The sequence below is a fragment of the Onychomys torridus genome, chromosome 8 (genome assembly GCF_903995425.1).
Source record: "Onychomys torridus chromosome 8, mOncTor1.1, whole genome shotgun sequence".
Lineage (NCBI taxonomy): Eukaryota > Metazoa > Chordata > Mammalia > Rodentia > Cricetidae > Onychomys > Onychomys torridus.
The window spans coordinates 24,943,500-24,971,488 of record NC_050450.1 but is presented as its reverse complement, the minus strand read 5'-3'; the positions used below and the strand labels follow the sequence as shown (position 1 = coordinate 24,971,488).

General features: G+C 43.9%; 1 protein-coding gene across 13 annotated transcripts in view; it reads left to right on the top strand.

Moving 5' to 3' along the window:
* Window positions 1-27,989, top strand: part of Tenm2 (teneurin transmembrane protein 2) — a 1,224,381-nt gene that overhangs the window by 1,086,604 nt on the left and 109,788 nt on the right. For 9 of the 13 annotated variants that reach the window (XM_036195999.1, XM_036196007.1, XM_036196006.1 and 6 more), the window contains 2 exons: window positions 3,975-4,175; window positions 5,906-6,118. In XM_036195999.1, the coding sequence (XP_036051892.1) occupies window positions 3,975-4,175; window positions 5,906-6,118 (414 nt within the window). The remainder of the gene's footprint in view (window positions 1-3,974; window positions 4,176-5,905; window positions 6,119-27,989) is intronic. The other 4 variants (XM_036196004.1, XM_036196000.1, XM_036196003.1 and 1 more) reach the window with 4 other exon arrangements.

Here is a 27,989-nt window from a genome sequence, read left to right as displayed (position 1 = left end):
AAAATACTGATTTAATAACCCTGCTGGAAAGGTTCAAGTTCCTGAAGATGAACAGATTACAGGAGGCAAAGCTGCATTTGCTGAAAACATGGGAGAGCTCAATACTGTGACAGCAAAGGTTGAAACAACCTTCTGCATATCCTGCTGAGCGGTAGCAAAGAACAGGGACAAGGCATTACCAGTCTTCGGGTTTTCTTCTTCTCTCCAGGAAAGATGGTGTATATATGAATGGAATGTCCACTAGTTCCGAGACTTTCCTTCTCTCCCAGGCAGTCTTATGTAAATGTTCAGAACAAATCAACTATCCCATGAAACAAGTAAACCACGTGGAGTTTGTAGAAGGATGAGATCTCCCCTATCGATCTCTGCTACCCAAAAAGAAGGGACAGAGGTGATGCATACGCTGTTTTCAAAAGAGGAAATGGAGCCAGAACACCTGAGTCAGCACTTTTTCTTCCATTTAGCTTTTTATTTCTGCTATTCATCACAGTCATAACATTTGAATGCTTTACCTGGAATGGCAAGGGAATCAATAGTTACCCTCCTCTGTTTTTGCTGCATAAACATTGTTGTACTATTAACAAATGTGTGCAAGAAAATGAAAGGATGTCTTCTTGAGCTACAGCAGGATGATGTCTAGGGAAATGGGAAGGAGAGGGGAACAGACAGGCTAGTTTAAGTCAGCCATGTTTTCATGTCAGTTTCATGGTTGAGTCATTTTTCAATGACATTTAACTTCATAAATATAATTCATGGTTCTTCAGGGGTTCATAGTACATATTGTTTATGAAACCTCCTTTGACCTCCTTTTCCATCCTGGGGGATAGAAACTGCATTCACAACCCATTTTGTCAAGTCTACAGAGGACCCCAGAACAAATGAGTGCTAATGATTCCGGTCTTCAGGAGCTGCTGTTTCAAGGGACAGGATACTTAACTGAGCAAGACCAATGTCCTCCTTCTAAGTACAACTCTTTCTATTTATAAAGCTTCATAAAACCACAGAGTCTCTCCTGCCTGTTAAAGACTCTAAAAATGTGGCCAAAAGACCATCTGATGGAATTGGAGCCAAATTTAAAATGTATTGTAAAACCATTCCCCTTAAGAGTTTGAATTTGGTTATCCCATCAGTCACTATAATCACGGAGCACCAAGCATATTTACTGATACCACTGACCAGAGAAAATGTTGGCTCATATTTCTAGACACTATAAATGGCCTTTTGATGACATTCTAGTACTAGGGTAATAAATCTCAGTGGATTTTCCTCAATTCTTCTTACCATAATTCAAGACAGAGAAAGGAGGTAATATGTCTGGCAGAAATATCTCTCTCTCTCTCTCTCTCTCTCTCTCTCTCTGACTTTCTCTCTCTGTCTCTCTCTCCTCTCTCTTTCTCTGTGCATCAACTTTCATTATCTCTTGAGTTTTCTTATTATCTTATGTTTTCTTATTTTACCCTTTTAAAGAAAATATTGTTATACATTTTTAAAATATTTTATCTGTTTGTACCTCACCAAACACTTTAAATAGTTAACTATAGATCCAGCATTTTTAGGCAATAATATACAGTATATTTTATGGGGATTTTGATTTTGCCTCATTAGAAATGGGGCCATCATTTTAAAAAAAAAATACTAAACTGCAAAATCTCCTTTAAGAGAAGAATATGAGCATTATTGGTTCAGGATGAATAAGTTCATATATTGCCAATGCTAAAAACATATTATTTCCAAAAGCAAAAAAAAATAAGACCAGCTAGATGTAGTGGTACACATTAGAAATACCAGGACTTGGGAGGCTGAAACAGAAAGATCACAAGTATAAGGCTAGCCTGGGCTATATAATGAGTCCTAGGCCTGCTTACAATATATAGCAAAATGCTCTGTTGAAAAGGTAGAGGAAGGAGAAAGAGAGAGAGAATGGCATCATATCTCTTTCTAATCTGCCCTGGATGTCTACTTTGCTAATGACACAGGCTTAGACAGTCTGTCATTTGTCCCTATGTAAATTGTAAACACAACATGCATCCTCACCCATGCCAGGTAGAAAACACTGTAACTAGCCCATAACTCCTTCATAAATGTCTTTTATGTATTTAACCTCATTTCAAACTTATACACAGATGTGCTCCCTCCCCCATACAGAACCAATTCGAAGATATCAAAGGATTTGGGTCACCCAGAGTTCAATTCCCCCAACCACATGGATTCCATTCTAAAGTGACTGTAACAATTTTAAGTAATACTATGAACATCAATAACTAATAATAAACCACTGAAATTCATCTTTCTGGGTGAAGAAAAAGTCACTGTTTTCCCCATAGCTCAAACAATTCGGAACTGACTTCCATAAATGTTATCTTCCTGAGAAAATCCAAACGGATTTCTTAATACTGAAAATTGGTTTTCCCTCAAGAGAGAGATCTTCCTTGAGAGCTTTTGTGGGACATTGTGATTTCTAATCAATTCATAGTCTTCTGGTCTGACTCCCTCAGGTCTAGAGAGTTTATGACACAGATCCTTTCAATGATGTCATATTTAGAGTCAATGTATTGTCAGTATTAAAACTTATAGAACCATCATGTTGTGCTTAAAGAAGAGAGAAAGAAGGCACCCAACATGGACAGTAGAGCAAGCGTTTTTTATCTACAGTGGCCATCTCCTAACTAAGGGTCCAAAAGTCTTGCAAACTGACATCTTGACATGAGGCAAGGAGAGAGGACAAGGTATCCTCTGAGGATTTGGACCACAAAGTGGCACAAATACACACAGACATTGAATTATTGCCAGCATGGCCCCAAAAAGTTACAAGTAAAGAATTGAAATTAGTCTTCATTTGTCTCTGTCTTACCCCCTGGGGATGATAAAAGTAACAGTTCAGCGTGGCCCAGCAGGCCTGATTTAAAATCGTAGAAAAACTTGTCTCTCTCAAATAAGACGACAGAGTTCCACCCAGCAACAACTGAGCCCTCTGTGAAAGTCTCACACCCCATGCTAACCCAAATTATACCAAACTCTCTTCTCTACATGCCATGGAAGCCTTCCCTAGGACCCTCCAAGGAAGCCAGTCCGCCTGTTGAAATACCTATCTATCTTAGCATGCAGACTGATCGAGATCTAAGCTTTGAGATTACATCCCCACATTAAAGCTTCTAGTCTCGGTAACTGCCCCTAGCAACTTGCTTTGGCTTGATTCTGGAGGGATTGTTTTCAAATTCCATCTGATGTGTAGCCACTCAGATCTTGAGAACAGCCAAGGAATCAGACCACAATATACACCGGGGCAATAATACATGGACTCTAGTATTAACCTGCCCAGTAGACAGTCTTGTGGAGGGCCGTTGTCATGGCTGACAACACTGGCCCACCCAACACTACTCAGGACCACCTGAGTTACACACCCAACTTCTCCTCTTGCACTATGCAGCCTCCCTCCCTCCCTCCATAGGTGTGTGCTCAGAGAGAGAAACTAATTCTAAACTTAGCCTAAGTGAAAAACAATTAGGAGAGCGACGGAGCATCTAAGAGTTTCATGGGTTTTCTTTTTAATCTTTTGTTCTCATTTTTGAAATCAAGGACTCATGAGGTTAGAATGAGCCTTCTCAGCCTTCTCTTAGAGCGAGGGTAATCAGGCTTAGCCATACATGCAGAAGACACCACGTGTATTCCCTGATCCTGCTGTGGATCAGCCAAGGTTGAAGGTTGGAAAACACAGCAATCGAAAAGTACGATGGCACACCTTCCTAGCTGCGAAGGATCTTTAGCTGACGGTGCCTAAGGAATTCCCTTGCGTCTCTTGTGTCTTCTTTACTTTTTGAGATTTGGTATTCTAACATAAAAATCCTTTTTTTTTTATGGCTGCCAAGAGACCACCTGAGTAATATGTAGGCACCTTCATTTGCTTGTATGGGTAGGGGTCGGTGCCTTGGTGGCCCATTCTTCATGACTGATCAGTGTTTCTTCTCTTGTTTCAGTCGACTGCTTGGATCCCACCTGCTCCAGCCATGGCGTCTGTGTAAATGGAGAGTGTCTATGCAGCCCTGGCTGGGGTGGTCTCAACTGTGAGCTGGCAAGGGTTCAGTGCCCAGACCAGTGCAGTGGGCATGGCACTTACCTCCCCGACTCTGGCCTCTGCAGCTGTGATCCGAACTGGATGGGTCCCGACTGCTCCGTTGGTAAGCCAAGAGATCGGCTCCTCACTTTCCCATACGCGAACCTTGTGTTGCATCACATTGTGGCTGGCTGGAAATCTCTCGTCGTTACACATGGGATAAGAGGGACTTTGGTCAGTCCTGTGGTACCTTTCTCACTCTTCTCCTTAGCCATGGAGTTTGTGGTCTTTGCGAATGAAAAGTACAATCAAATGATTGGGTTGGTTCCTGTCCCTCTGTGGTCCCGTCACCACAAATGGATGACGGGCTCAGGAGGGATGCTGGGCTCAGGAGGGATGCTTCTGCTTGCATTATAGGCTTTCTTATGTACACTCCCTAAAGGTAGCAGAAAACAACACAGAACAATTCAGTCCCAGACAAACAGAATAGAATGTCCTATAAAACAGAAAAGAGGCTCCCTTGGGGTGCCGTGTGAACATGTTATAAAGCTCTGCAGTTCTCCAGTGACAGGGAAATAATGAAGTTATGCTGTACACTTTATTTTCCTAAAATTAAGAGTATGTGTCTTACTTCCCAAGTGACCTTAAAAAAAAAATAGAACAGTTCAACAGTTCAAGCCGGTCCCAACCCCTTCCCAAGAAAGGTTCTGTTCACTGACGAGTGCCTATCCAAGCAAGCCATCATCATGTCGCCCCCTTCCTCGGGGTGCTGAGACAGCTTGTCAGCCTGCCGTGACAATCATAAAGGGGAGAGATGTGAAGCTCTGCCTGCAATGAGGAAAGTAATGAATCTTTCATTCCAAAAAAAAAAAGGAAGGGAGTCGGCCCACTCACCTCTGGCTTCATCTGCTGGTGGTCCTGGCAAAGTTCTGCAGAGGATGGGGAGAGATGCAGAGTCCTAGCCCCAAGTCCCAATTGTACCGCAGACATGCTGTGACTTTGAGCAAGTCACTGCCCATCCGGGTCTGGTTTCCCTTCACTTGGCATGACGAGCCATGCCTCCCTCAGTGGGCTGTTGTAAGGATGAATGTCTGGCACGTGCTTGTCCTCGCGTGATAGGTTTGGAGCGCCAGCGTGAATATCTGTCTGTCTGTCTCCTCCCCAACTCCCCCACAAAAGACTTTGAGCTCCTTTGAGAAAGAGGCTGTGCAAGTGCAGCATGATTTACAGTGCCTGTCTTTCCCGCAGAGTGCTGCAATGGGGAAGTTGTAGGTCTACAGGCATTGTCAGGAATAGAGCAGCACGGATCCCAGCAGGCTTCAGTGGCTTGGTCAGTTCAGGCTCTCCCAGCTGAAAAGCGAGCCAGAATCCACCAGATAGTTCTTTTGCATGGGGGGGGGGGGGGTACATCCTGGTCAGCTTAGCTAAACAGCAGCCACTGCCTGACCTCCTCTCAAATGGTCTCAGTATCTAGAAGAGCTGTTGCCACACTCCAGGGGGTACCCAAACCACCCAGAGAGCTTGTTAAAGTGAATTGGTGAGTCCAGCTCCTAACAGCACATCTAACTGATCCAACCTGAGCACAAGGATTTGCATTTCTTTACATTTCTAACAAGTTCCCAGGTAATGCTGCTGGCCCAGGAGCCACAAGTTGAGGACCACTGCTCTAGATGAAGAAAGATAAATGAATTTAAAGTAGCAAAATGACTCCCCAGCCAACGCGGAGAGACAAACCTGCAAAGACGCTATGGCTGCTGGGCCTCAGACCGGCTCGGAGCCATGCGGGAGGTCTGGCTTCCAGGAAGGACTTCACCCCGCTGCGGTGTTGAGCTGTAATCATTGTTTTTCTTCCAGAAGTGTGCTCAGTAGACTGTGGCACTCACGGCGTCTGCATCGGGGGAGCCTGCCGCTGTGAAGAGGGCTGGACAGGCGCAGCTTGTGACCAGCGCGTGTGCCACCCCCGCTGCATTGAGCACGGGACCTGTAAAGATGGCAAATGTGAATGCCGAGAGGGCTGGAATGGTGAACACTGCACCATTGGTAGGCAAACGGCAGGCACCGAAACAGGCACATATTGCTTTATTTTCATAAATCGTAGATCGATAGTGACGGTCGCGCATTGCAACTGGCTGTTCCCTCAGGGACACATGTGCCCTCCAACATCCCACTGCCTCTCCAAATCTCCGTGGGGTCAGGGAAAGGAGGAAGTGAGGCTCCACCATTGGAAAAGCCTTTCCCTTCTTGGCAGGATTGCATTTTGGGGTGGGAAGAGACCCAATCAGATAAGAAACCTTACCCAAAGCACTCATCTTGGGGAGGGAGGAATGCACACGCATGGGAAACTGTCAGTGCCTGCAGCTGATATGGCTATGCCCTTGTTTCCTGCTCTCGTTGGCCGCATCCCAGAATCCCTGGTGCTGGTACCACTGTGAACCTGTTGGGGGGGTGGGGGGTGGGTCGTGTTTGGTGTACACAAGCCAGCCAGGTCCTCAGATAGCCAGGCACAACTGCCAGAGTTCCCAGCATCTTCTTGCTCACTCAGCCCAGTGGTTGACTCCTGAGCTTTCGGAACATCACTGATAAATAATTCATGGCTCCACCTCTGGGCCCACTTCATTCTCCACTCAGCTACCACTCACATAAAAATTGCTTAACCAAGAATATTTGTGAGCCAGAAGTGGTGGCACACACACATACATTTAGTCTCAGCACTTGGGAGGCAGAAGCAGGCAGATCTCCGAGTTGGAGGCCAGCCTGGTCTGCAGAGTGAGTTCCAGGACAGCCAGGGCTACAGAGTAAAACCCCTCCCTCTCAAACACCTCCCCTGCTCACCAGCCCTTTAAAAAATGGTAAAGGCCTGTTCTTTGCTGCAAAGTGACCATTTTAAGAACCAGTATAGAGGCACACTCTATAATTCCAGCATTTAAGAGCTGAAATAGGAGGATCTTCAGTTTGAAGTCAACCTCAACTATATATTATGACCCCATCTCCCAAAACATAAATACACAATGGTTTTGAAGTTTTGGGTGGGTTATTTGTTTTCTGTGGGGTTTTTTGTTGTTTTTGTTTTTTGTTTTGTTGTTGCTTATTGTTTTGTTTTTGTTTTGCTTTGTTTTGTTTTGGGGAGTTTGTTTGTTTTTGTCATTTTGTATTTGTTTTTCCATTCTTTTTGCCGGGAAAACACAGGCTGCTCTGAATGTGTCTAATTATCTCTTTGATGGAGGATTGGAAGCCGATACCTTTTTTCCTCTCAGAGAGTTAGGATTCCAAGGTAATCCACCGAACCCCTTTTTTCCCCTCCAGTTTTGGCTTTTGTTGCTTTTCTAAGTCCGCTGTAGGACTCCTCCACACGAGGCTTGAAAACCTACTAGCCTGCATAGACCCTGCAGGGGAGTTCTAACCAAGCAACTGCTCCCCCACTTCCAGTTCCCTTTGATTCAAACCCTAAGTGTAGAGCCCTGTCCTCTGTCCTAGCCCCAAAGCCCAACTTGGCCATCTAGAATGAGAGACAAATAGAGGCTCTTGCACAGGGCTGACTGATGAGGTCAGACTCAGTTTCCCATGCTGTTCATTCGGGCAGTTAAACAGAGATGAAGTGAACTGACTCTGCATTCGATCTCCCTCCATTCCATCTAATTGGCCATCTGAAGGGCATCATGCCAATCAGGGCCATAACCGTGGCACTGGGACCCTGCGGGGACAGTCCGTTGGCAGTGAGTTGTTATTGCAATCTCTCAATGATGCCCCAGGTCCTGCATCCCCGGCAGCCTCTCTCAGCCCAGATCCCTACAGAGGCTGAGGGACAAGTCACCAGACTTTCAGGGGAGGGATGTGCACAGCCCAAGACCAAGACAGTCCTCGCAGTGGCTTCTACTCTTCAGGGGTTTTAGAAGTGCTTCTGCATGCCTGGTGTGGTTTAAATAAAAATTTCTCCTGACCCTCATATCTCTGTTGTCCCTATTCCCTGCTTCCAGAAGCTCTTGCCAATCAACACCCCTAAAGTAGATGATCCCACATCTCTCAATTCATATACTCCAACTTTGGCTCCCCCTTTCCCTGTCTGGGAAGAAAAGGGCAGGGATAGTGTCTCCAGAGTGGGACCTATTGGCTCTCACTCCTGTTGCGACCTATTTTTTTTGGTCTGGAAATAGTTCACGAGAGGGCAGAGCAGGTAGACCCTAGGGCGGGTATTGGCAGCTGTAGCCAAAGGGTCAAACCTGGCCTGCTTCCAAGGTTTTCTATGGCTTGCTAGAAAAGAACTGTTCCTGACAGTTTTGAAGCCTAGATAGAAATACAACAAGAAAATTTATCTGACATTTGACAATTCTATGAAATTCAAATTTCAGTGTCCAAACACAGAGTGTTGGTAGAGAACAGCCACACCAGTTCTTTGGCATCTTGCTAGTTGCCAGATACACCTCAGCATTGAGCAATCACAGTAGAGGATAAAAAGACCCATAAAACTAATTGTTATCTGGCCCTTTAAAAAAAAAGTCGGGGTTGGGGACCCTGGGTTCGATCCTCAGCTCCAAAAAAAAACATTTTTTTAAATAAATAACTAAGTAAGTAATTGAACTCTAAATGAGAAAATTGCCTAAGACCAGATGAAGAGAGAGGTGAAAAGAAAGGCAGGTGGGAGTCCTTGTGAGGAAGAGAGACCACCAAGGGTGGCTTGACAGATCTTATGGCCAAAGGAAAAGGGAGAGAACCCACAGAATAGGTATGAGGGAAGACCAGACACATGAGCCGAGATGTTTCTGGAGCCTTTGAACAAGAAATGAACCAATGGCAGCTTTGATCTCAGGGGAGGAAGGTGAGGTTGTGGCGAGCAGGAGAGCTCAGACACTTCAGCCAAGCGGGCCCTTGGGTGCGATGACTGAGCAAAGGGTGTCTCCACTACTTGAAGCATTTGGCTCAAGTTTCACATCTCTGTGATCTGACACCCATGAGTTCTTGAGGGATGTCAAGGAAGTGCCAATTTATATGCAGGGTGGCACTTCAAGAGGAAAGAGATGCTGGTACAGGCAAGTCACTGGTTCCAAATTAGGGTGGCCAGTAATGTAAGAATCTGTTCTAAGGAAGTTGTTAAGACTGTGATTGCCAAAGCTTTTTCTTGGGAGAAGTCAGGGCTCCCCAGCTTGGTTAATAGGACCTGTGCTGTCTCTTCCATGTTTCCTGCTCTGTGTTTTCTCAAAAACCGCAAATGTCCCTTAGTTGTGAGATTCACTACTGGAAAGCTGGGGAGAGGATCATCCATGCAGAATTACTTCTCAAGCTTTCCAGCTACTGACCCCTGGAGCTGCTTCTTGGAGTTTTAGTCTTTTAGTTTAAACAGACATCCCTGTCATTTCATTTAAAGTAAATGCCACAATTTACAAGCCCAGAGTCAGCCCTCCTCCTCAGGGAGACTGACAGTCAGAGGAAAGAGCAGAACGTAGGTCCTTTCCACACAGAGCCTCAAATGCTATGTTTTGAAGCTAGAAAATAAATAAGAATGAAATGGCACTGGTCAGTAAACAATGGGGTAAGGCAGGATGGTGGGTGGCTGGGGTTGGGCGCTCAGGTTGTCTGCAGCCTGTTTTCAGAAGACCATAGAGAGACGGTTTCAGGGGAGTCCTTGCAAATAGTCAAGTGAACAATTCACATGAGCCTTTATGGGTTGCATTTATTGTACTGAAGAAGCAATAAGATGAGGAGGGAAGAAAAGAGAGAGATGTTGAAAGTGCAGACTTCCAAAAGTCATTCAAGTAGAAGCCCCAGGGGCACTCCATATTTGGTCAAATGCATTTCCCAAATTTGTAACCAAATTATTTTTATTTGGAAATTTAGTGTATGTTTTATTGCTACAGATTTGAATTGAAGGTATAATGTGTTGATGTTAACTGTAAAAGCTAAATTATCTGCCCAACAATGAGTCTTATGTTCATTCCTAACAAGTTAAATATAAGGTCTAAAATCTATAGAACTGCATAGATAAGAATAGACTTTGAATCTAAATCACCACACTTCATGTAGATCTTCGGAATATATTAGCATTATTTGGGTAAGGTGCAGTTTATTCCCATGAATAAATCAGAAGGCATATTGTGTGGTTAGAGGAGGTTTATTCCTTAAATGTGATTTTAAAATGGATTTCTGTTCCTATAAACTGCCACCTGCCTATCACCTGCCACCACCCTTATTAATATGAAGGATTTAACATAAGGAGGCCAGCCAATGGCTATCACACCACAGCTTGATGGAACTATAGAATTTTTATTAGGTCAGATCACCTGAACTGTAGTCAACCCAGATAAGCATTTCTTACCTAATAAAAAGGTGAACTGTGTGTTAGTGTGTCTGACTGGCAGAACAGCTGAGAAAATATAAGGAGATGCCAGCATTCCTGTTGCTAGGAAAACAAGGGCAGGTATCTGTTGGATAGTGCACTGCTGTGATCCTCTGCTGGATGTAGGCCTCCACCCCTGCCAAGTAGCACAAAGTGACAGCCTAGGGACTCAGTCTACCAACACAGGTACTTTCCAAACCTGGTGAGCTGTTGAGGATCTGGGCAGCAGCGTGTGCAACAGTTATTCCAACCTGTGTATCTTACCTCTGTGGTCCTGACCTCTGCTCATGTTTCAGAATTGTGACAACTTGATTCTCAGGGCCACATGGGGCTGAGTGACCTGAGCAGGTGTCACATGTCAGAAGAGTTTTCTTTTCCATCTATTGCACTGGGCCCTTCTATTTTTCCTCTTTAATTGGTTGGGGAAAGAAAAGGTTTCTTGAGATGTTAATAAGGATAATGAATCTTTACCCAAGGTAAGAACCATCCAGGCGACAATGAGATGTGCTGATTAAGTGATTGTCATCAGAAGGAGACAGGGTCACAGTCCAGGAGGGAGAAAGTCTCAGAACAATAGGGAACAAGCTTAGAGAAAAAGCAGCTGTTAAAATTAGCCATCATCACACAAAGGCAGCTGCCTCCACACCTCTTTCCACCTTCCAGCCAAGTTAGGGAAACTGATGTAGCTATTACTCCCCCCCACTTTTTTAATGTAGATATTATCCTTGGACATTTGACAACAGTGAGGTCAAGCGGAGATGAATCTAGGCTCTGTGGAGTCGTCTTCACCACCATGTCCATGAAAACAGCTGGTAATCTGACTGGTGGATTAACCAAACCCTCCAGGTGTTCTTAGTGAAACTATTTTCAGAAGAGTGGCTGTTGTCCTCCTCTTCCTGCTTCTAGTAAAAACCTGAACCTTTAAACCTCTATTATAGGCGAACTTTTAGAACAGTAATCTCTCCCCCACAAATTGGCCAAATGTAAGCCTTCTACCACACGTAACAATGTCACATGCTCAGACATTCTCTTTGAGTCTGGATTCCTAAGTCTATGTTTTCTATCTAAAACCAGAACAAGAAGTAGGAGGCAGAAGAGGCAGGGACACATTTTCAAGTCATTGTGGAAATATGAAATAAAATAACAAGAAATAATGGCGTTACACATGATGAGATTCTCATCTCTGACAGTGCCTGCTTTCTTGTCTTAGCTGTTGAAGGAGGGCTTTCCAGCATCAGCTAGGAAATGATACGGTGGACACAAGTTTTCTCCTAACGTTATGACCTGGTATTCCAGATTTCCAGTAAGAACATTTCGGGAAGGGCTTCCTATGCAATCTAGTACTATCTAATCATACCATGGCCTCTTTTCAAGAAGAGAAGAGGGGAGGGATTCTGGAGAACTCAGATTATCTTCTGTACCACCTCCTGACAGTTTCAGAGGAAGTGATTAGGATTTAAGCGTATAGCCAGGATTGGCAGGTACAGACCCATCAAAAATAGTATGTATGTCTTAGTAGTGGGGACATGATCCAAGAACTGCATGGTTAGATGACTTTGTCATTGCCTCATAGAGTTCTTGTGCAAACTTGGATGATCTAGGTCAGTCATTTGATATGGCCTCCTAATGCAATTGAAAGCTATGGAAAGCTATAGATATTGCTGCCTACAAAACATCGTTTATAGTGAACAGTTTCAATAAGTGGGAACATGCTCCACAATAACAAAAATGTATAAACCAGGAACAATGGCATTTATTACCAAGGACTGTGTACTATTCAAAATTACATGAGTTGTTATACTTCTATTCCAGTGACAGAATATTGGGTTTGCTTACTCTAGCATCACCACCCACATATGACTCATGAACATCTATGATGTTACTAAGTGAGGAGAAAAATTTAACTGTTATAACCTATGGGACCACCATCATCTTGTTAATCACAATTTCATTGTGTCACTGATGAAAGATACAAGACTTCACACAAAGAAAGAACTGAATATGGTTCACTCTCAGGGCATAAGCCCATCAGGGAGAGTTACCAGCAGAAAGATTGCACACCCAAAAGCAAACACATATAAGATCTGTTAAAAAAGGTAAACTAAACTGTCCTAGTATGTACTGGGTACTCAGCAGTTGAGTTTTAAAAAGAATCAAGTCTGCGATTCTTGGATCTCTCACCATGTACACTAAAGACAACACACCTGCACTAACACCTCAGGACTTTGAAAGGAAAGTGAAATATAGGCCTTGTGAGTTGAATTTCTGGATCTACTTATGATAGATCTCTCTCTCATAACTCATTCCTTATGGCATCATGGAAAATGCATTGGCCAGTGAAGGGGACATCTGTATTCTAGGCTTAACTGTGACAAACAGACTTCATGCACCCTAGAACATGTCACCAAAGGTCTCTAACCTTGGTGTCTTCGTGCAGGAAATGTTTCATCAGTGACACCATAAAATTGTGATTAACAAAAGACATATATATGATGGTGGTCCCATAGATTATAATAGAGTTAAATTGTTCTCCTCACTTAGTGATATCACAGATGTTAGGCCATGTAGTTGTTTCCTAGGACATTGTATCCAAACACAAGATACTGTCCATTGGGTGCAAATGTACTTTGTTGAATAGTTATATGAAGTTCTTAAGAATAGGTATCAGGAAAATATAACTACCACATCAAACCTCTGATTACATGGGTGTTATTGCTTAGGGATGTGCTGATAGTAGGTAGTGATATTAGGCCTGAGTAAATTTAAAGAAAAATATTAAGTAAATAACAGTGCAGATATTGCAAATATCACAAATGCACTGTGTGATGGACTGACTTTAGAATATACTTGAATAAGATGATCTCTAAGGACCCGTCCATTTCCAGGGTTTATTGCATGTGATACAGACTTGTGTGAATGGGCCACTCAAATGCAATCAAGCCCTTTTCTCTGCTGTAAGGCAGGTTTTCAATATATATTCCCATAACATACACAAAAGACCTTGCATTAAAGGATTAGACTCCATGTTGCTACCCCATCTGACGGCATGCAACTGAAGCATGGAGAGTACTGAAAGGCGCTTTTGGTTAACAGTTCTTCATTCATCTGCTCCCCTTGGTTCCTGTTCATACCCAGTTTATCTGGGAATCTATCTCTGTGGATGTTGAAGTGTTTCCTTGCCTATGATGAAAAGTTATCCCGACTTTATCCATTTATATTTACATTCTAATAGAAAATATTAAAGCAGAAGTCTGTCTGTCTCCTACTATTTTTCCCTGGACTGGGAGAAATGCAAGCTTTCTAAGGAAGTGCTGAAGTATATGGCTTTTGTGTAGGCCTGCTTACACTCAAATCCTGGCAGCTCTTAGCTTTGATGTACCTCTGTTTCATTGTCTGTAAGACGGGGAGTGCTAAAAGCACATCCTTCCTTGGGCTGGATGAAAAGTGTGTGTGGCACTGTGCTCAGTCTGATGTTAGAGCCCTGTGGACATGAGCTAATGTCATCATGGCTGCCACTGTTGCCTAGCACCTATAATAACATAAATTGAAGGGCAAGGAAGGATTCTGACTCTCCCATCTCTAGCTACCTTTCCACAAATCTGCCTCCAAACCCATCAAGAAGTTAGTGACATATCCCAACCAACACCCCCTCCATCCATTCTCCAAACAAAGGTTTGTTCTACACCTCGTTTGTGGGGGCCCACAGAGGTTTCCTAGTGAGATCTGAGCTTGCTTTACCCAACAGGTCTGCTTAAGGGGATGAATTGACCACCAGCGTGGTTACCAAGTGTGTGGAAGGGTCTGCACCTGGGCTGTGTGGTATGCTTTGATCTAGCAAGGGGGGAAGTCTTTTGCCCCGCCCCTTGACATTGTTATAAAAAGTTCTTTTGAAGAGCAAGAAGGGACTGATGGATATTGATCCAGGTCCTCCCAAAGCTAACCTGTGTTTCTGTCTGTCTCAATCTCTGCTATCTTTCCATCTACAAGTTTCTCATTCTTCTCTTCTTGAGAGTACCCTGGGTAAAGCTGGCTTCTCACACTTGTTCTCATCGCAAAACCAGAATTTCATATCTCAGCTATTCATTTTATCAAAGAGTCCAATGATACATGGAATCAAATATTTAATGCTAATAAAACTATGTTGTAAAATTGAGGTTTGCAACTTTGGGCCAAAGGTTCTCAAACTCTGAGACAAGCGTTCCCAGAGAACCAAGTATGAATTTATTTTAATTCTAGGTTTTATTTTTATAATAAGGATCTTTCAAAGGAAGAAACTTCTTTGTGGTATAATTTAGAAATTGTTACTCCTGAATAGAAGAATATTCCATTCTTTAAAGCCAGTGTTCCTCTAACTGGAGACCACAGACATGCCATTGAGGAGTGTGGCAAGATGTCATGGTCTGCATTAAGGAGGAGTCTGATCAGCTGGGACATAGCTCGGTGACAGGGCACTTGCCTAATACGCCTCAAATCCAGGATTTGATTCCCAGCATTGTGGGAGGAGAAAAAAGGGGTGGGGATCCACCTTTTCCTGGGTGGAGGATGTCAGGAGTCAGCATCACACAGAACATATCTCAGTCTCTTTTTTTGTGTATTCCTTCCTCATCCTTCACAACTCTGGGTAGCACAATTTTACTTTCCCAGGTTCTGTAAATCAAGAGTAATCCAGTAGTGCCAGTTTTGACTCTACCAAGTTATAAGGATGCCCTCTAGAAAGACCAAAACTCTCATTGATTCTATGTCCCCATTCAACCCGATAACCTTCACAATCACCCTCCTTCCTAATTCACTGCAGTTTCATGATTTCTTGGAGCATACCCCATGTGCAACATCTGGGGAATCTCTATAGTTATCAGAAGGACACCCCAGATGTTTGTGTCAGAAACAGATTTTGCCTTTCCTCCCAAGTTGCTTGTCTAATAGGATTCAATCTTAGCAACTCTCTCTCCCTTCATAGCATTCTATTTCATAAGCTATGTTTAAAGCGATTGCCTTTCCGTATATAACCACTTACAAAATAATGGGTGTCATTAAGACATTAAAAATATTTTATTGGGGCCAGAGAGATGGCTCAGCATTTTAGAGCATGTACTACTCTTCCAGAAAACCAAATTTGGTTCCCAGCATTTATGTCATGTGACTCACATCCTCCTACAACTCCAACCCCAGGGGGATCTGATGCATCTAGTTTACAGGAGAACTTACACTCCCGTGCACGCAGGCCCCCCACCCCCACACTCACACACACACACGCAATTCAAATAATAAAGTAAGTATGTCTAAAAGATCATCTTCATTGCCTTTGGAAAATAAGGTGCCACCATCTTGAACACAGTCACAACTGGGATGCACTTGCCCCCATCCTTTCTGTTGTGAGCTTCTGGGAGCCCTTATAAACAGAGCTGCAAGAGGCACCCATACTATAGGCTATCTTGGAGGTTTTTCATTCGTGAATTTTGCAGCTAGGCAAAATTTTAAGTATTTCATCATAAACAGTCTCAAGATAATTAGAATGGATTAAATTACAAGAGAAAATTCATTTAGTTAATCTTTCTTCTAATTAAAAAAAAAAACCCTAGTTTAAGTAAAGTGTTTGTTTAAAACACACACACACACACACACACACACACACACACACATATTTTTATTGTAATCAGGAATTGAGGCCTGTTTGCTCCTTGGTGATAGGACGGGGCATATATGGTGTAATTAAAAGCTACCAAGCAATATTTCTCTGATTATTATAACCCTGAACGGAAAGTCCACACTTCTCCCATGGCTGTAACCAAAGAATTCTCCAGAGGGCCACTACTTTGGTCCACAATGGCATTGCTTCCTTTCTGTTCTCAGCTCCCTAGAGGTGTGGTTGACTCCCTGGGCCAACAGGCGTCAGGTGCAAAAGTCGGTTCAGCAGAGATTGATTTGCTTTGCCAAGAGAGCTGGGATAATAGTCAACATGAGGCGGCTGATGGTAACAGGAAACCTTTTCAAACTGTAAGAGGGTAAAGGGGAATCTTTTATCCTTCTTAAATTTATTATAAGACTGGTAGACCCAAGTTGTCTGAATAACACAACCTACTTCACACATTAGGAACTATTTATGTCAGTTACATCACCTTCCAAGCACATGGCTCATCCCAACTATAAAGTTCACTCCCTGCTGACACCACCAGGGGTTTCTGAAGTTCCATGTGTGTATCTAACCTTTCCAGGTTTCTCAAGTTCTGTCCCTTCATAGAAACCGATTGCCTACAATATCTTCCTCCAGGACATCATACAGCACTGCCTCCCAGGCTCCATGCTGTGGGAAGCTGGGTATCTTCAGTCCCAGCCACACCCTTAGGACCCACTATGAACTCCTATTGCACTTACACAGTAAACACTCTGCAACCTTAGCAGCTGGCCCTAAGTTCCTTTGTGAGAATAGACCTTCATTTCTGCCTTAAATGTGGTTGATTCCCTGGGACAGCAAATATCAAGTGTAAACTACATCTCCCGTGTCTCAAGATTTCACCCCAGGGTAGGTATAGAACAAACACCATGCAGTCCTATTTATATCCTCATTTTCGGTAATCTTCAGATGTGTCCCAGAACCAAAACACATAACGAAAGATGATTACAAATTCTTTAAACACTGCCAGTCTGCGAATGTCAGTTTAGAAACAGTAAAGAGCCTCCCCCCCACACACCCAACTTCCCTTCATCTCAGCTAATGGTTGCTTCTATTTTCAGCCAGAAAAAAAAAAAAGCTGCATATGAACGTGTCCTGGGATCTCTCTTTCATTCTAAACATAGTTGGAAAGAAGTAGAGGATGCTTACACATCTACTAGACCCCAGATTCTGAGCAGTTTCTGGCCAAGTCTTTCAAGCTACTTATCCTAACATATATCAGACCTAGCATATGCAGTTCAAACCATATATCCCCTAAACACCATTCTAAGGAAGGATGGGCTCTACTAAAAAAAAGAAAAAAAAGTTCCATAAAAGTACTGTCTTAGACCATTTAAAGAGCTAAGAATCCCGGGCTAAAACATCCCTAACTTAGCAGCAGTAATAGCTATCCCATTGGCAATGGAGTTGGTTCAAGCTTGGCCCAGGAGGTCATCTGTCTACAGCTGTATGCAAGTGATGGGCTCTGATAAGTGTGAATTGCATTTCTTTATTTTTGAAATTATGTTTTAACTTCAAAAGGGATTGCCAGACAGCCCTGAGTAGGTGTCTAGAAACAATGCCAGGGGGTGGGGAGTCTGAGAGATTATAAAAACATCAACTTGAAAGCACAGAGGAAATGTGTGTGCCCAATTTTGTTCCAGTACGTTATCAAACCACCAGTGCATCCCAAACACACTCTCTGTAGGAACATGGAAGTCAAAGTAGGGCTCGTGCCTTGTGGAGAGTGCCCCGGCTGCGTGGCCCTGAGGCTGAGTCTCTGCTCTGGGTGTGGATAAGCCCAGGCAGCCAGCTATCACTGATTATTGCAATTTCCCTGAACAGGGGAAAGCGAGTGAAGTTATTGGAGGGGATATGAGAAACTAGTTTTTTCCTATTAAACCAGAGAATGTGGGCTGGTCTACTTGCATCCCTTAAGCATATTGCTATCAGCTTCTCACCATCCTTTGAATAGGAACTGAATTAACTTTTTATTTCCATATAATGGGGCCAAGAAAGATCTGCGTCCATTCACTTACTTGACCCGCTCTATGGAGGTCTGATAAAGGAAATGCATCCGTAGCATAGAGAAATCTAGCACAGCAAACAGTTGACCCAGAATTAAACCGTTTGAAATGCATAACACATAAGAGAAACCACTGCACACTGTCACTATCTCACACATTCAGGTGGTAGAATGTAACATCTTCCTCTCTGCTGTTAGCACTCATGAGCAACACTTTACTATTGCCGTTATTTAGGAGTTCAGAGGTTAGGTAGGTGTAGGGTATGGGCATAAACATTGCCATCACACAGGCCTGGCTCCAAAACCAGTCCCTATTACACGCCCCTTGGATGACTTTTTACATCTGATGTATTTTGAATGAGCTTTGATTGTTCTCACTGTAAGTTGGGGGTAGTAATGGTTCCATCCTGCTGTTAGAGAGACTTAATTTGTTAAGAAACACATAGCATAGTGCTTGGTATTCCATAAACATTAGCTTAAAAATTATTGATACCATACCTTCATACCTTTATCTCAGCTTCCCAAATATGTCTTCAAAAAGTGCACAACTGAGACCAGCAAAGACAGCAAATGGCTGTGCATGGATAGAAGCCTAGTATCCCACCAAAAGGTCCTCAGAGCTAAAGCCGAGGTGTTAACATGGATGTCTGCAGCCTTCTCCTGTTTCACTGTCCCAGGAGGAGCTCTATGGGTCACATGGTTCTAGTCCTTTAAGTAAAGCAAACATCCATAGCAAAAGTCAATGGTAAGAGACAGGGATACATCAAGAATCCCACCACCATCTGCAAGACCGTGAATATAAGCATTGACAAGAAACCATCCGTGTACAGCAAGCACATGCCAAGTCTGATGTCCATACTTCCCGTGTCTAGTGTGAGCTGAGTGGTGATAAGCATACTCAGCATTTATTGAGTACCTAATGTATTCGGTACCATACAAAGTGTGACAAGAGACCTCACTCTGTCAATATCTCCAGGAGCAAACACAGAGAATGGTTCACACAGGAGCAAGTGACAGATGCAGTACTTCAGACCTCACCTATCATTTTTCCCATCCAAGACATTGCTGCATTCTAGCCCGAGATCCCTTTCCTGGCATTTCTGGCAATTGTTTTTAATGTATTCTTCAACACTGAGCCTTGCTTGTGGCTTCCCTAAAAGATCCACCAACATATGGATGGAAGCCTGGAATTTTGAAGACAGGTTGGAATTCGTTTGCACCCCAGTGCTGCTGCGTCACAGAAAGCCGGGTAGCCACCGTGTGCCCGCGTGTGTGCAAATGATTCCCTAGTAAGTGTTAATATTTCCTCAATGGAGGAAGCTCAGCCAGAGCAAGCAAAGATAGCAACTCATTAAAATCTGATTTCCCCTCCTATCCTTTTTTATCTCTTAATCCTCCATATATGGCACAACTTGTTCTGTTAAATAACACTCATTAATTAAATCTCGTCTTCTCTTAGCTATATCTATATTTTTATTTAGTATGAAAACTTTCAAATGCTTATGATCTAATTTAGTTGGATTACTGTCTGGACAGCTCGGAATAAGAGAACTTTAGGGTGGAATTACTGACGAGGGAGGGGAGGAGAGAAACCCGGCTCCTCTCACCTCTCCCTTGGTAAGGGGTGGCTGGGCAGATCTTTCCTCTGTAAGGGGAGCTGGCCTAGATTTGGATAATGAGAGCGCAATGAATTCGGGATCATTGTTGACTTAGAGAAGGGAAGGGAAGGTATAACCAGTAGAAAGAAATAAAAACTCAGATAGCCCCACGAGCAGGAGGCAAGTGCAAAAGTCAGTGAGCACAGTAAACAGAGTGTTTGCACAAGAACAGGAAGTCACTAAGGGATGTCCAAACTGTAGGGGGTAAGAAGGAGGCAGCTCCAAAGGTGTACTGCCATGTAGACGTGCAAGTTTCTGTTGTTGTTGTTGTTGTTGTTTTCTAAAAAGGCTAGTTTTTCAACAGTTGCCAAAAGGCAAGATGGTTGTGTCTATTCTCCCAATTTTCAAGTGTTGATAAAAAAAATCACTACTGTTCAAGCCATTCAAATAAGACTGGGGGACCAATGGCGTGCTCTTCTATGGCCCTGACCTTTGCCTCTAAGGCAGGGGTAATGGAAATTAGGAAACATCATTTACCTGGATTGAGACTGGGACAGCTTTGGCTGCTTTTGTTTGATACTCCAGCCATCCTTGGTAATTGGTTTAAGCTGATGCAAGTCTCATGCCCATGGTATAATGGTGATAATTTGTACTTACATGGTGAATTTTCTCCAAGGAGCTCAAAAGACTTTGTGTTGCCTCAGTACACCTCACAGCAAGCAGCAGCCCCCACATACAGTGATCAGCAACAAGAAGTATTTTACACAAGACTAGCTAGGTTGACTCACCGATTCAAATCTATGGTCTACACCATTGGAAAAGATAGCATTCAAGAACCATGAGCAGGGCTTCTCATGGTCACCCCCTCTGCCACTGTCTTTGGCTTCTTAGCTTCTTCCCATCTATTCCAGTAGACAGCCAGCTCCAAATTCCAACAATAAACACAGACAAGACAAACCAGTGCCTGATTCCTGTCGTGCGTATGAGTGTGTACATGTCTGTGTGTGCATGCATGTGTGTGTGCCCACCTGACTGCTCAGCAGACCCAGCATGGTACATCCGCACCCATTGCAGCACGTCTCTGCACTTGTCATCGGTCTAAGGTCATGTTCTCAACGCTACTCTTTTGAGTGTTCGAGACCTAGAACTTCCACTTGGGGTACTATGGGGTTCTAGACAACTGTGTCCTGCTAAAGGAGCCTTATAACCTGTGCTTCTTGGGTCCCCTGTGTTTCTTTCTCTTCGTTAGACCAGTAGAATGACACTTCTGAAGTCTTTCGCTTACACACCTGGCCATGCATGCCTTCTCTTCAGCTACAGTGGATTAACAGAAGTAGCCATGAAAATTAGGCATAAGGGCCCAAGAGGTACAGTAGAGGCCAGGACCAGGATCCCTCCCCTTCCTGAGTTGCCTTGGATAGAGCAGCCAGGAAAATCAGACTGTCCCAAGAGGACTGGAGTTCTTCCAAGCCATTATTTTCCCTCTCCCCTCTGCTTCCTGGGCCTACGCGCTCTGTCTTCTCTACTGAGGGGAATTCCTTGGGCTTTGCAGGCATGACCCAGGGAGAAGACTCCAGTTCAGCAGTGTAAACCTGTTGATAATTTTCCCGGGACAGCGCAGCACAAGTATTCTACATTTTCTAGATTGCTTGCTCTCCCTTCCAAATTGTCTCCGATCAGGCCACTGGTTCCTGGGAAGCACTCCCAGCATGATAGTCTACTATAATCATCCACATCCTCTGCATGCAGGCATGCCATCAGCATCCTTCAGAAGCAGGTGCAGAACCAGGGGACACCTGGCCATTCAGAATGCATGTGTTGGGGAGGTACTAGACTCACTGGAACTCCAAAGGCTGACATATCCACCTGCTTTTCCATCTGATCCCTCCAGTCAGGACACTCTTCCTAGGACAGAGACAGAGGGGATGGAAACATGCAAGATCCATGGAGAGTAATATTAGGCTTCCAGAATCAAGCATAAAGTATTATTACCTTTCCCCCAGTAAATCAAAATGTATGGGGATGGAAAAATATCCATGTCTTTATAGACAGGAGTGTATCAAGAAATTACCCTTTTGCTGCCTTGGGACCCATCAGCTTGCACTTTTGGAATGTAAGCTCCTCAGACTCTACCTGGTGAGCCACGGTCCCATGCCCTCCTCCATGAAGCCTCTCAAGGTTCTAATGCATCCACCATACTTGATAATTTTACATCCATCCATGCAGCAATCAGGCATTGTGATGGGGACCCCTCTGCCACCACCTGGGGGTGCCCACATTCTAGAAAAGTATAAGGTCAGTGAAACCAATTGCCCAGTGCAGCCAAATCAGCCAAAGCCACTTTCAGGCAGTTGGAAAGAGAATGCTGGTTCAAGTCCACCAGCCTTCAGATAAACTGATGAACTTGACTCCTGAAGCCAAAGCAGTGCACTTGATGAGCCCCAGACAGACAGAGGAATCACTGGGGAGTTTTGGCTGATGAGGTTCCCACCATGAGCCTCTAGGGTTGCAGGCAAAGCAGGGGTGAAATTCCACGTGAGCCCAGCACCTAATAAGACTAGGAAGTCTCTTTCCATTGCTTGTAAATGAGCTCTGTGCTCTGAGGGTACCCTTAACTCTACATTCAAATTTCTCTTCCATCTCCAGTGAGATTAGGTTACACTAAGTAATACAGCTTTAAAATATTTTCTGAGCAGTAAAAACAAACGATGGTGGTGTTATAAAGTCAAGTCTTTTAGGAGCCATTAAAATGTTACTGACACCGATCACAGCAAGCAGAAAGCCACAAGCCAAGACTTTGCGGGGAAGGAGGCAGAGGCCTTGCAAACAGTATGAAGCTGGTACATAAAGAGGGCTTGTCAAGCCAAGCCAGGATGACTTCCCAAGCTAAAAGCACACACTGCCAGGGCATTGCCTTTGAATTTCTCTTCCTTCATAGTCTGTGACTTTGTCCCTTTCTGTCAAAACCTTGACAATACCTCTGGCAGAATCAGTTCCTTTAGTTTGGCCAACCCTAGGACCTGGCAGTACAATACAGATTCTTAGGGAGGTGGTACTAAATTATCCCTTGCCTTGGAGCCTGGATCATAGCAGGTGCCCAGGGATTGCTGGCCAGCCTTAAAATTCCCTGGGAACGTGCCCTTCCCCCTTGCCCAGCATCTGATTCTCTTAAGACAGGCAGAAAGAAAACCCACACTGTATGTAGAAGCATAGCTAGGGAGGGAATAGGGAGAAGTCAATGAGTAGCTTCAAAAATATTGTTTCTCAGCTGCCAAAATCGCCCATTTATTGGAAGTACAGAGCTTGCTTCAAAGGTAGGCCACCAAAAGGACGCGCTGTGTGGATCCAGGGTTCTTCTTGAGTTTGGGGGGCATTCAGGCTTGAACAGAGGACTTTCTTGTCTGTGGTCTAGAGTATACATTCACAATGGGGGTAGTATCACTTCCAACAGTGAAAAATGCTTCAGAAGAAGATAGAAACAACTCAACTCTCTTATATATTAGACATGTATGCAGTATGTCATCCGGTATATCTGCCAATCAATGACATGAATATCTCACAATAAAGAGAGGGATTAGAAGGAACATCTAAAAAGATGGGAAGAGCTAATAAAAAATAAAAAGAAATCAAAAGCTTTGAATCCAGTAGAAGAGGTGGTTTCTAGAACTTCAGAGGGTGTGGCCTCAGTGACTTCAAGGAAGATGCAATATCAATGGGGACACTTTCTGCCTCCTCCTGCTTCTGTTTTTAGGTCCCCTTTGCCAGCTTAGCTTTATGCCAATTCCGTCTGGAGTAAAAGAACCCAACAGGCTTTGTCACTGTTTTTTTATCTACCAAATCTTTCTAGATATCTCCAGCTAACCGTCACTGAGCACTTAACACAAAGTTTACCAGGTACTGCTAAGTTCTTTGCCATGCCTTCCCCCTTCTAACCTTTGTGTTGACATTGGGAGGTTATTATTAGCCCCCTCGTTTTACACAAAAGAAAGCTGGCTCGCAAAAATGAAGCCATAGGTAGATAGCCGAATGGTCCAAGAAAAGGGCAGCTGAGTCCAAATCCCCCTGACCATGTGTGATCATTGCATATTTTGATCACTTGCTTTGTCCCCAGGTAGGAGCAGAAACAACAGGGTTTCTTTGGAGTCCAGCAATGCGATCACCTGTTGGTAAAGTCGTCCCTTGCAAGAGCGTGCCTTTGGGGATTAAGGACAATGCCCCATTACCTTGACCAGTGTCCCCTAGGCCAAAGAGTGCACCAAGTAATTCCAGATTCTATGTCTGACCCGATGCCACTCCACATTGGCACAATTGGCCAACTTGCCTAAATTTCAGTTGACTTTTCTATCAGAGTTCACATTTTCACCAACTTTTCATTAAATTAATTATTCAAAACAATTCAGAGTTAGCGTTCTCACAGCAACTGTAACTCTGCCATGACTAGATTAAGGCGTAAATTGAACAGCATGTTTTGCAATAAAGTTAATTTTATATTCACCAGAGAACTGAGTTATAGTTGCTGTGGGAACCATCATTTTGAATCTCTTGACTTTGGTGCATTTAAATTCTCAGCCACAGGACTGCGCATAGTAGCATATTTTGCATGGACATTTAATTTGCTTCACAATGTGGCCTGGCTACCCTAAACTTGGAAATCCTGTCAGAAACTAACATTGCAGCCTCGTGATTTTCCCAGCCTCCTTCCTTCTCCTGGCACCTATAACACTGTGCAGAAAAATATCCAAGGAGCCAAAATGATCTCCTATTTTATCTTGAAATTGCCTGCTTGGGGGAGGTGACTTTCTTTCAAAACACCGAGTCTCAGGCAATGTCAACTAAAGCAGGCAATGTCATTGCATGTATGTGCAGCCAGGATTCTCATCCAAGGGTATTTTTGGATCTGTGCTGTATTATTCAGTACACATGGGGTGACCTCTGAAAGCTCCAAATCCTTGCATTGCATGTGCCATTAATCATGCAGGCATGCACAGCCATATATCAGAACTTATTGGCGCTCGTGAAAAGCTAAGCAACTTTTCCCACAACCACATAAAGCCCGGGTATCTGTAAATCAAGAAGCATTGCAGAGCCTCCCGAAAAGGTACGTTCAGCAGAACTGTAATGGAGTACAGGCTTGGTGCTGGTTGTGAGGGATCCGGAAGAGGCCTGTCCTGGGGTGGGGGATAACAGAGGAAGAAAACTCAGAGATGGTTAGAGATGCAAGTGTTTCGTCTACAGGGATTATCGATTTTTGTAGCTTTATTGGAAAAATCAGTCATGCTTTCTGCCTCCAGGGGATTGCTCCACCGCAATTTGGGAGTATATATGTGTGGCAACCCTGTGGGTCAGCAGCTGAGTAGCAGCTCCCATTCACCCGCTCAATTATCCCTTTAGCTGGAATGTGACTTAGCAGAAACAGGCTGCTATTTTGCATGTGAAAATGTATTTGAAAAGAGGGAATTTAGTTCCTCAGTAAATGAGAAGATTTCAAAGAGGGAACTTGCCTTTCTCAGGGTGTACTCATTATGCAAAACTGAAGAATAGCACCTAACAATAGCATTCGCCAGATTGTGGGAATTCTGAGGACCATTCTCTGCTCTCTCAGAAAACAAAGGCCTCCTTCCTCTTCAAACTGTGGCACCCTGGCGTGTGCTTCCTGCTCGGAATTATTGCAAAACTTGTACACAAACATCCTACAGTGAGCAGTGCCTCCCTCCACCATAATCCTTTAGATGATGCTAAATGCTGAGTTGGGAAAAAGACTCAGTCACAGAATTCAAATCGGTTCAGAACTGACTTCAGCTTGCCTGGGTCACTGGGAAGGGAAAGGTGAATGATAGATGATTCTGGATTGATGACTAAGGTGGGCGTGGGGGACTTGTGCCACCCGGAGGGGAGAAATAGGGTTAAAGAAGAGAAGGAAAGATCAGAGTGTTTTTACTGCTTCTCTACATGGTAAAGTGTACTACAAAACAAGGTAAAAAGTACCCTCCCTTGTGAATTCATCTGATGGGGGGGGGGGCGTGGGGGGTGTTTCCAGGTGCTCTCAGGATTTAGAGTGGTTGATTAGTAAGGAAGGCTTGGTGGATTAATGACTAGATATAGGTAGGGATGAATGGATGGATGGGTAGGTAGGTAGGTAGGTAGGTAGGTAGGTAGGTAGAGTGAGTGAGTGATTTTTTTTTTTCTGAGACAGGGTTTCTCTGTGTAACAGCTCTGGCTATCCTGGAACTTGTTCTGTGGACCAGGCTGGCCTTGAACTCACTGAGATCCTCCTACCTCTGCCTCCCAAGGGCTGGGATGAAAGGCCTGTGCCACCATCACCCTGCAAGTGAGCAAAATTTTTAGGTGTGTTTGAATGCCACAATTCAGATGGGTCAAGCTAGCCAAAAGGGTAAGTAGAACACAAAGGAACTGATCAACAATGATAACACAAGAATTTCTGGGAGTGGTCCAAAGAGGTTCAAGAAGAGGCAGATATAGCTATCTGATAAGACTTCTGGTCTGAAGTCACTACGTTAAGTCGCTAGTTAGAAGTGAGACTGTCCTCTGTGGCCCTGTAGTTCCGTCCTCTCCTCCAGTCTTCCCTGTGTGTGTCTGTTTGCAGCAGGATACATCCATGCTGTTTTCATCCTTTGTCACCACGTACCTTCTTTACCATGGCAGAGGACCTTGAAGAGAAAGTAAAATCACAGCAGAGACCCCATCATCTGTTCACTGGTTCCCAACTGGCAATGTGGTATGCTTACATCATCTGAGGCACATTTGTGTCTCAAAAGATCTTTCCTTCCAGAGAGATAGATGGATGGTAAAACCTAAAGCTGTCTATCTGTAAATAGCCATGCCAGAATCCCAACTGGTACTTACCAAGCCACCACCATGGCTTACTTACCCAGATAGCCCCATGACCTCCTCATGGTCTGCCTTCCAAATTTTCCCCAATCTGTTAACCACCCAGTACAGAGGACCACCCTGCATTTCTGCTTAGCCTCCCCCTGACCCCAACACACACAGGAGAGCCTTCTTTTCAGAATAAAGCTGGTATACTTAGAATAAACCAGAAAGCCCTGCTCTTTATTGACTCTGCTCTGGCCAACTGAACACTTGCTTTCCCTATGATACCCAAGCATTCTTCTACCTCAGGGTTTTGTTCCTCCCAATTTCTTCTGCCTGAACTACTCTCCCCACAAACAGTTGCATGACTGGTCCTCTCCTGTGCTTGGCATTCTCCATTCATCTGTCACCTTGTCCACAGGACTTCTAGGTCCCATTGATTAAAAAAAAAAATGCACTCAAAGATCTGCTACAAAGTCAGCATATTGTCAGTACTCAATGACCATGAAACTGGACCGGCATTTCTCCCTCAGAAGTCCTCTTCCTTTGGTCCCCACATGCCAGTCTCATCAGGGGCTACAAACAGAGCAAGAGGCAAAACCACATTACCATGCAGCCACCTCCCCTGCAGGATCTTTCTAGCACACAGCCGGGTTCTCAGCTTCAGTGGCTCCATCTGCTTATGTCCACAGATGAGCCCTCTACTCATTTCCTCATACTACCCAAATTTGCATCTAACCCCCAAATGGCAGTTTATTAATCCACAGTGAAGAAGTCTTACAGTTCCAGTATATTCTCTCCCGAAAGGGAAATCTATATGGGTAATGAAGTTTAAAGTCAGAAGTTTGCTTAGAAAGCAAGGAATCAAAGCAAAAACACAGTCAATTCTCCCATTCCACAGAGACGTTCTCCGTGACCCCAGAGAGTACCCACAATGCCCTTGTAAGATGACATAGTGTTTGCATATAACCAGTACCATGCAACCACATACTTTAAATCATCTCTGGGTTATTTGTCATACCTAATGCACATGAATGCTATGTTAAAAGTTGTAGACTATATTGTTTAAGGGATAATATAATGACAAGAAAAATCTAGACATGTTCAGTAAAGATGCAATATGTTCAAGGCAAGGCTAGTTGAATCTGGGAATGCAGGACCCACAGATGCAGCTGATGACATGACACGCTGGGGGTCATTCTCTCCCATGGAAACCTATCAAACTAGAGAAGAGCAAGGGGTACTGGCCTAAGTTCAAATCCCTCTTCTACCAGTTGGAGTGTGGTGATCCTCATCAAGTTAATTGACTCCACTGAGCTTCAGTAATTTCAGCCACACATGACAGTATGTATGTCCTATGGTCTTTACAATGGTTCGGTGAGATATAGACTGTGGATTGCTGAGCACTTGGCTAACACGCCTAAGTGACAGATGCCATTGCTCCCCCACCACCATAGGGCAGGGTATATTTTGTAATGAACCTTAGTCTCTCCTCACCCCCCAGC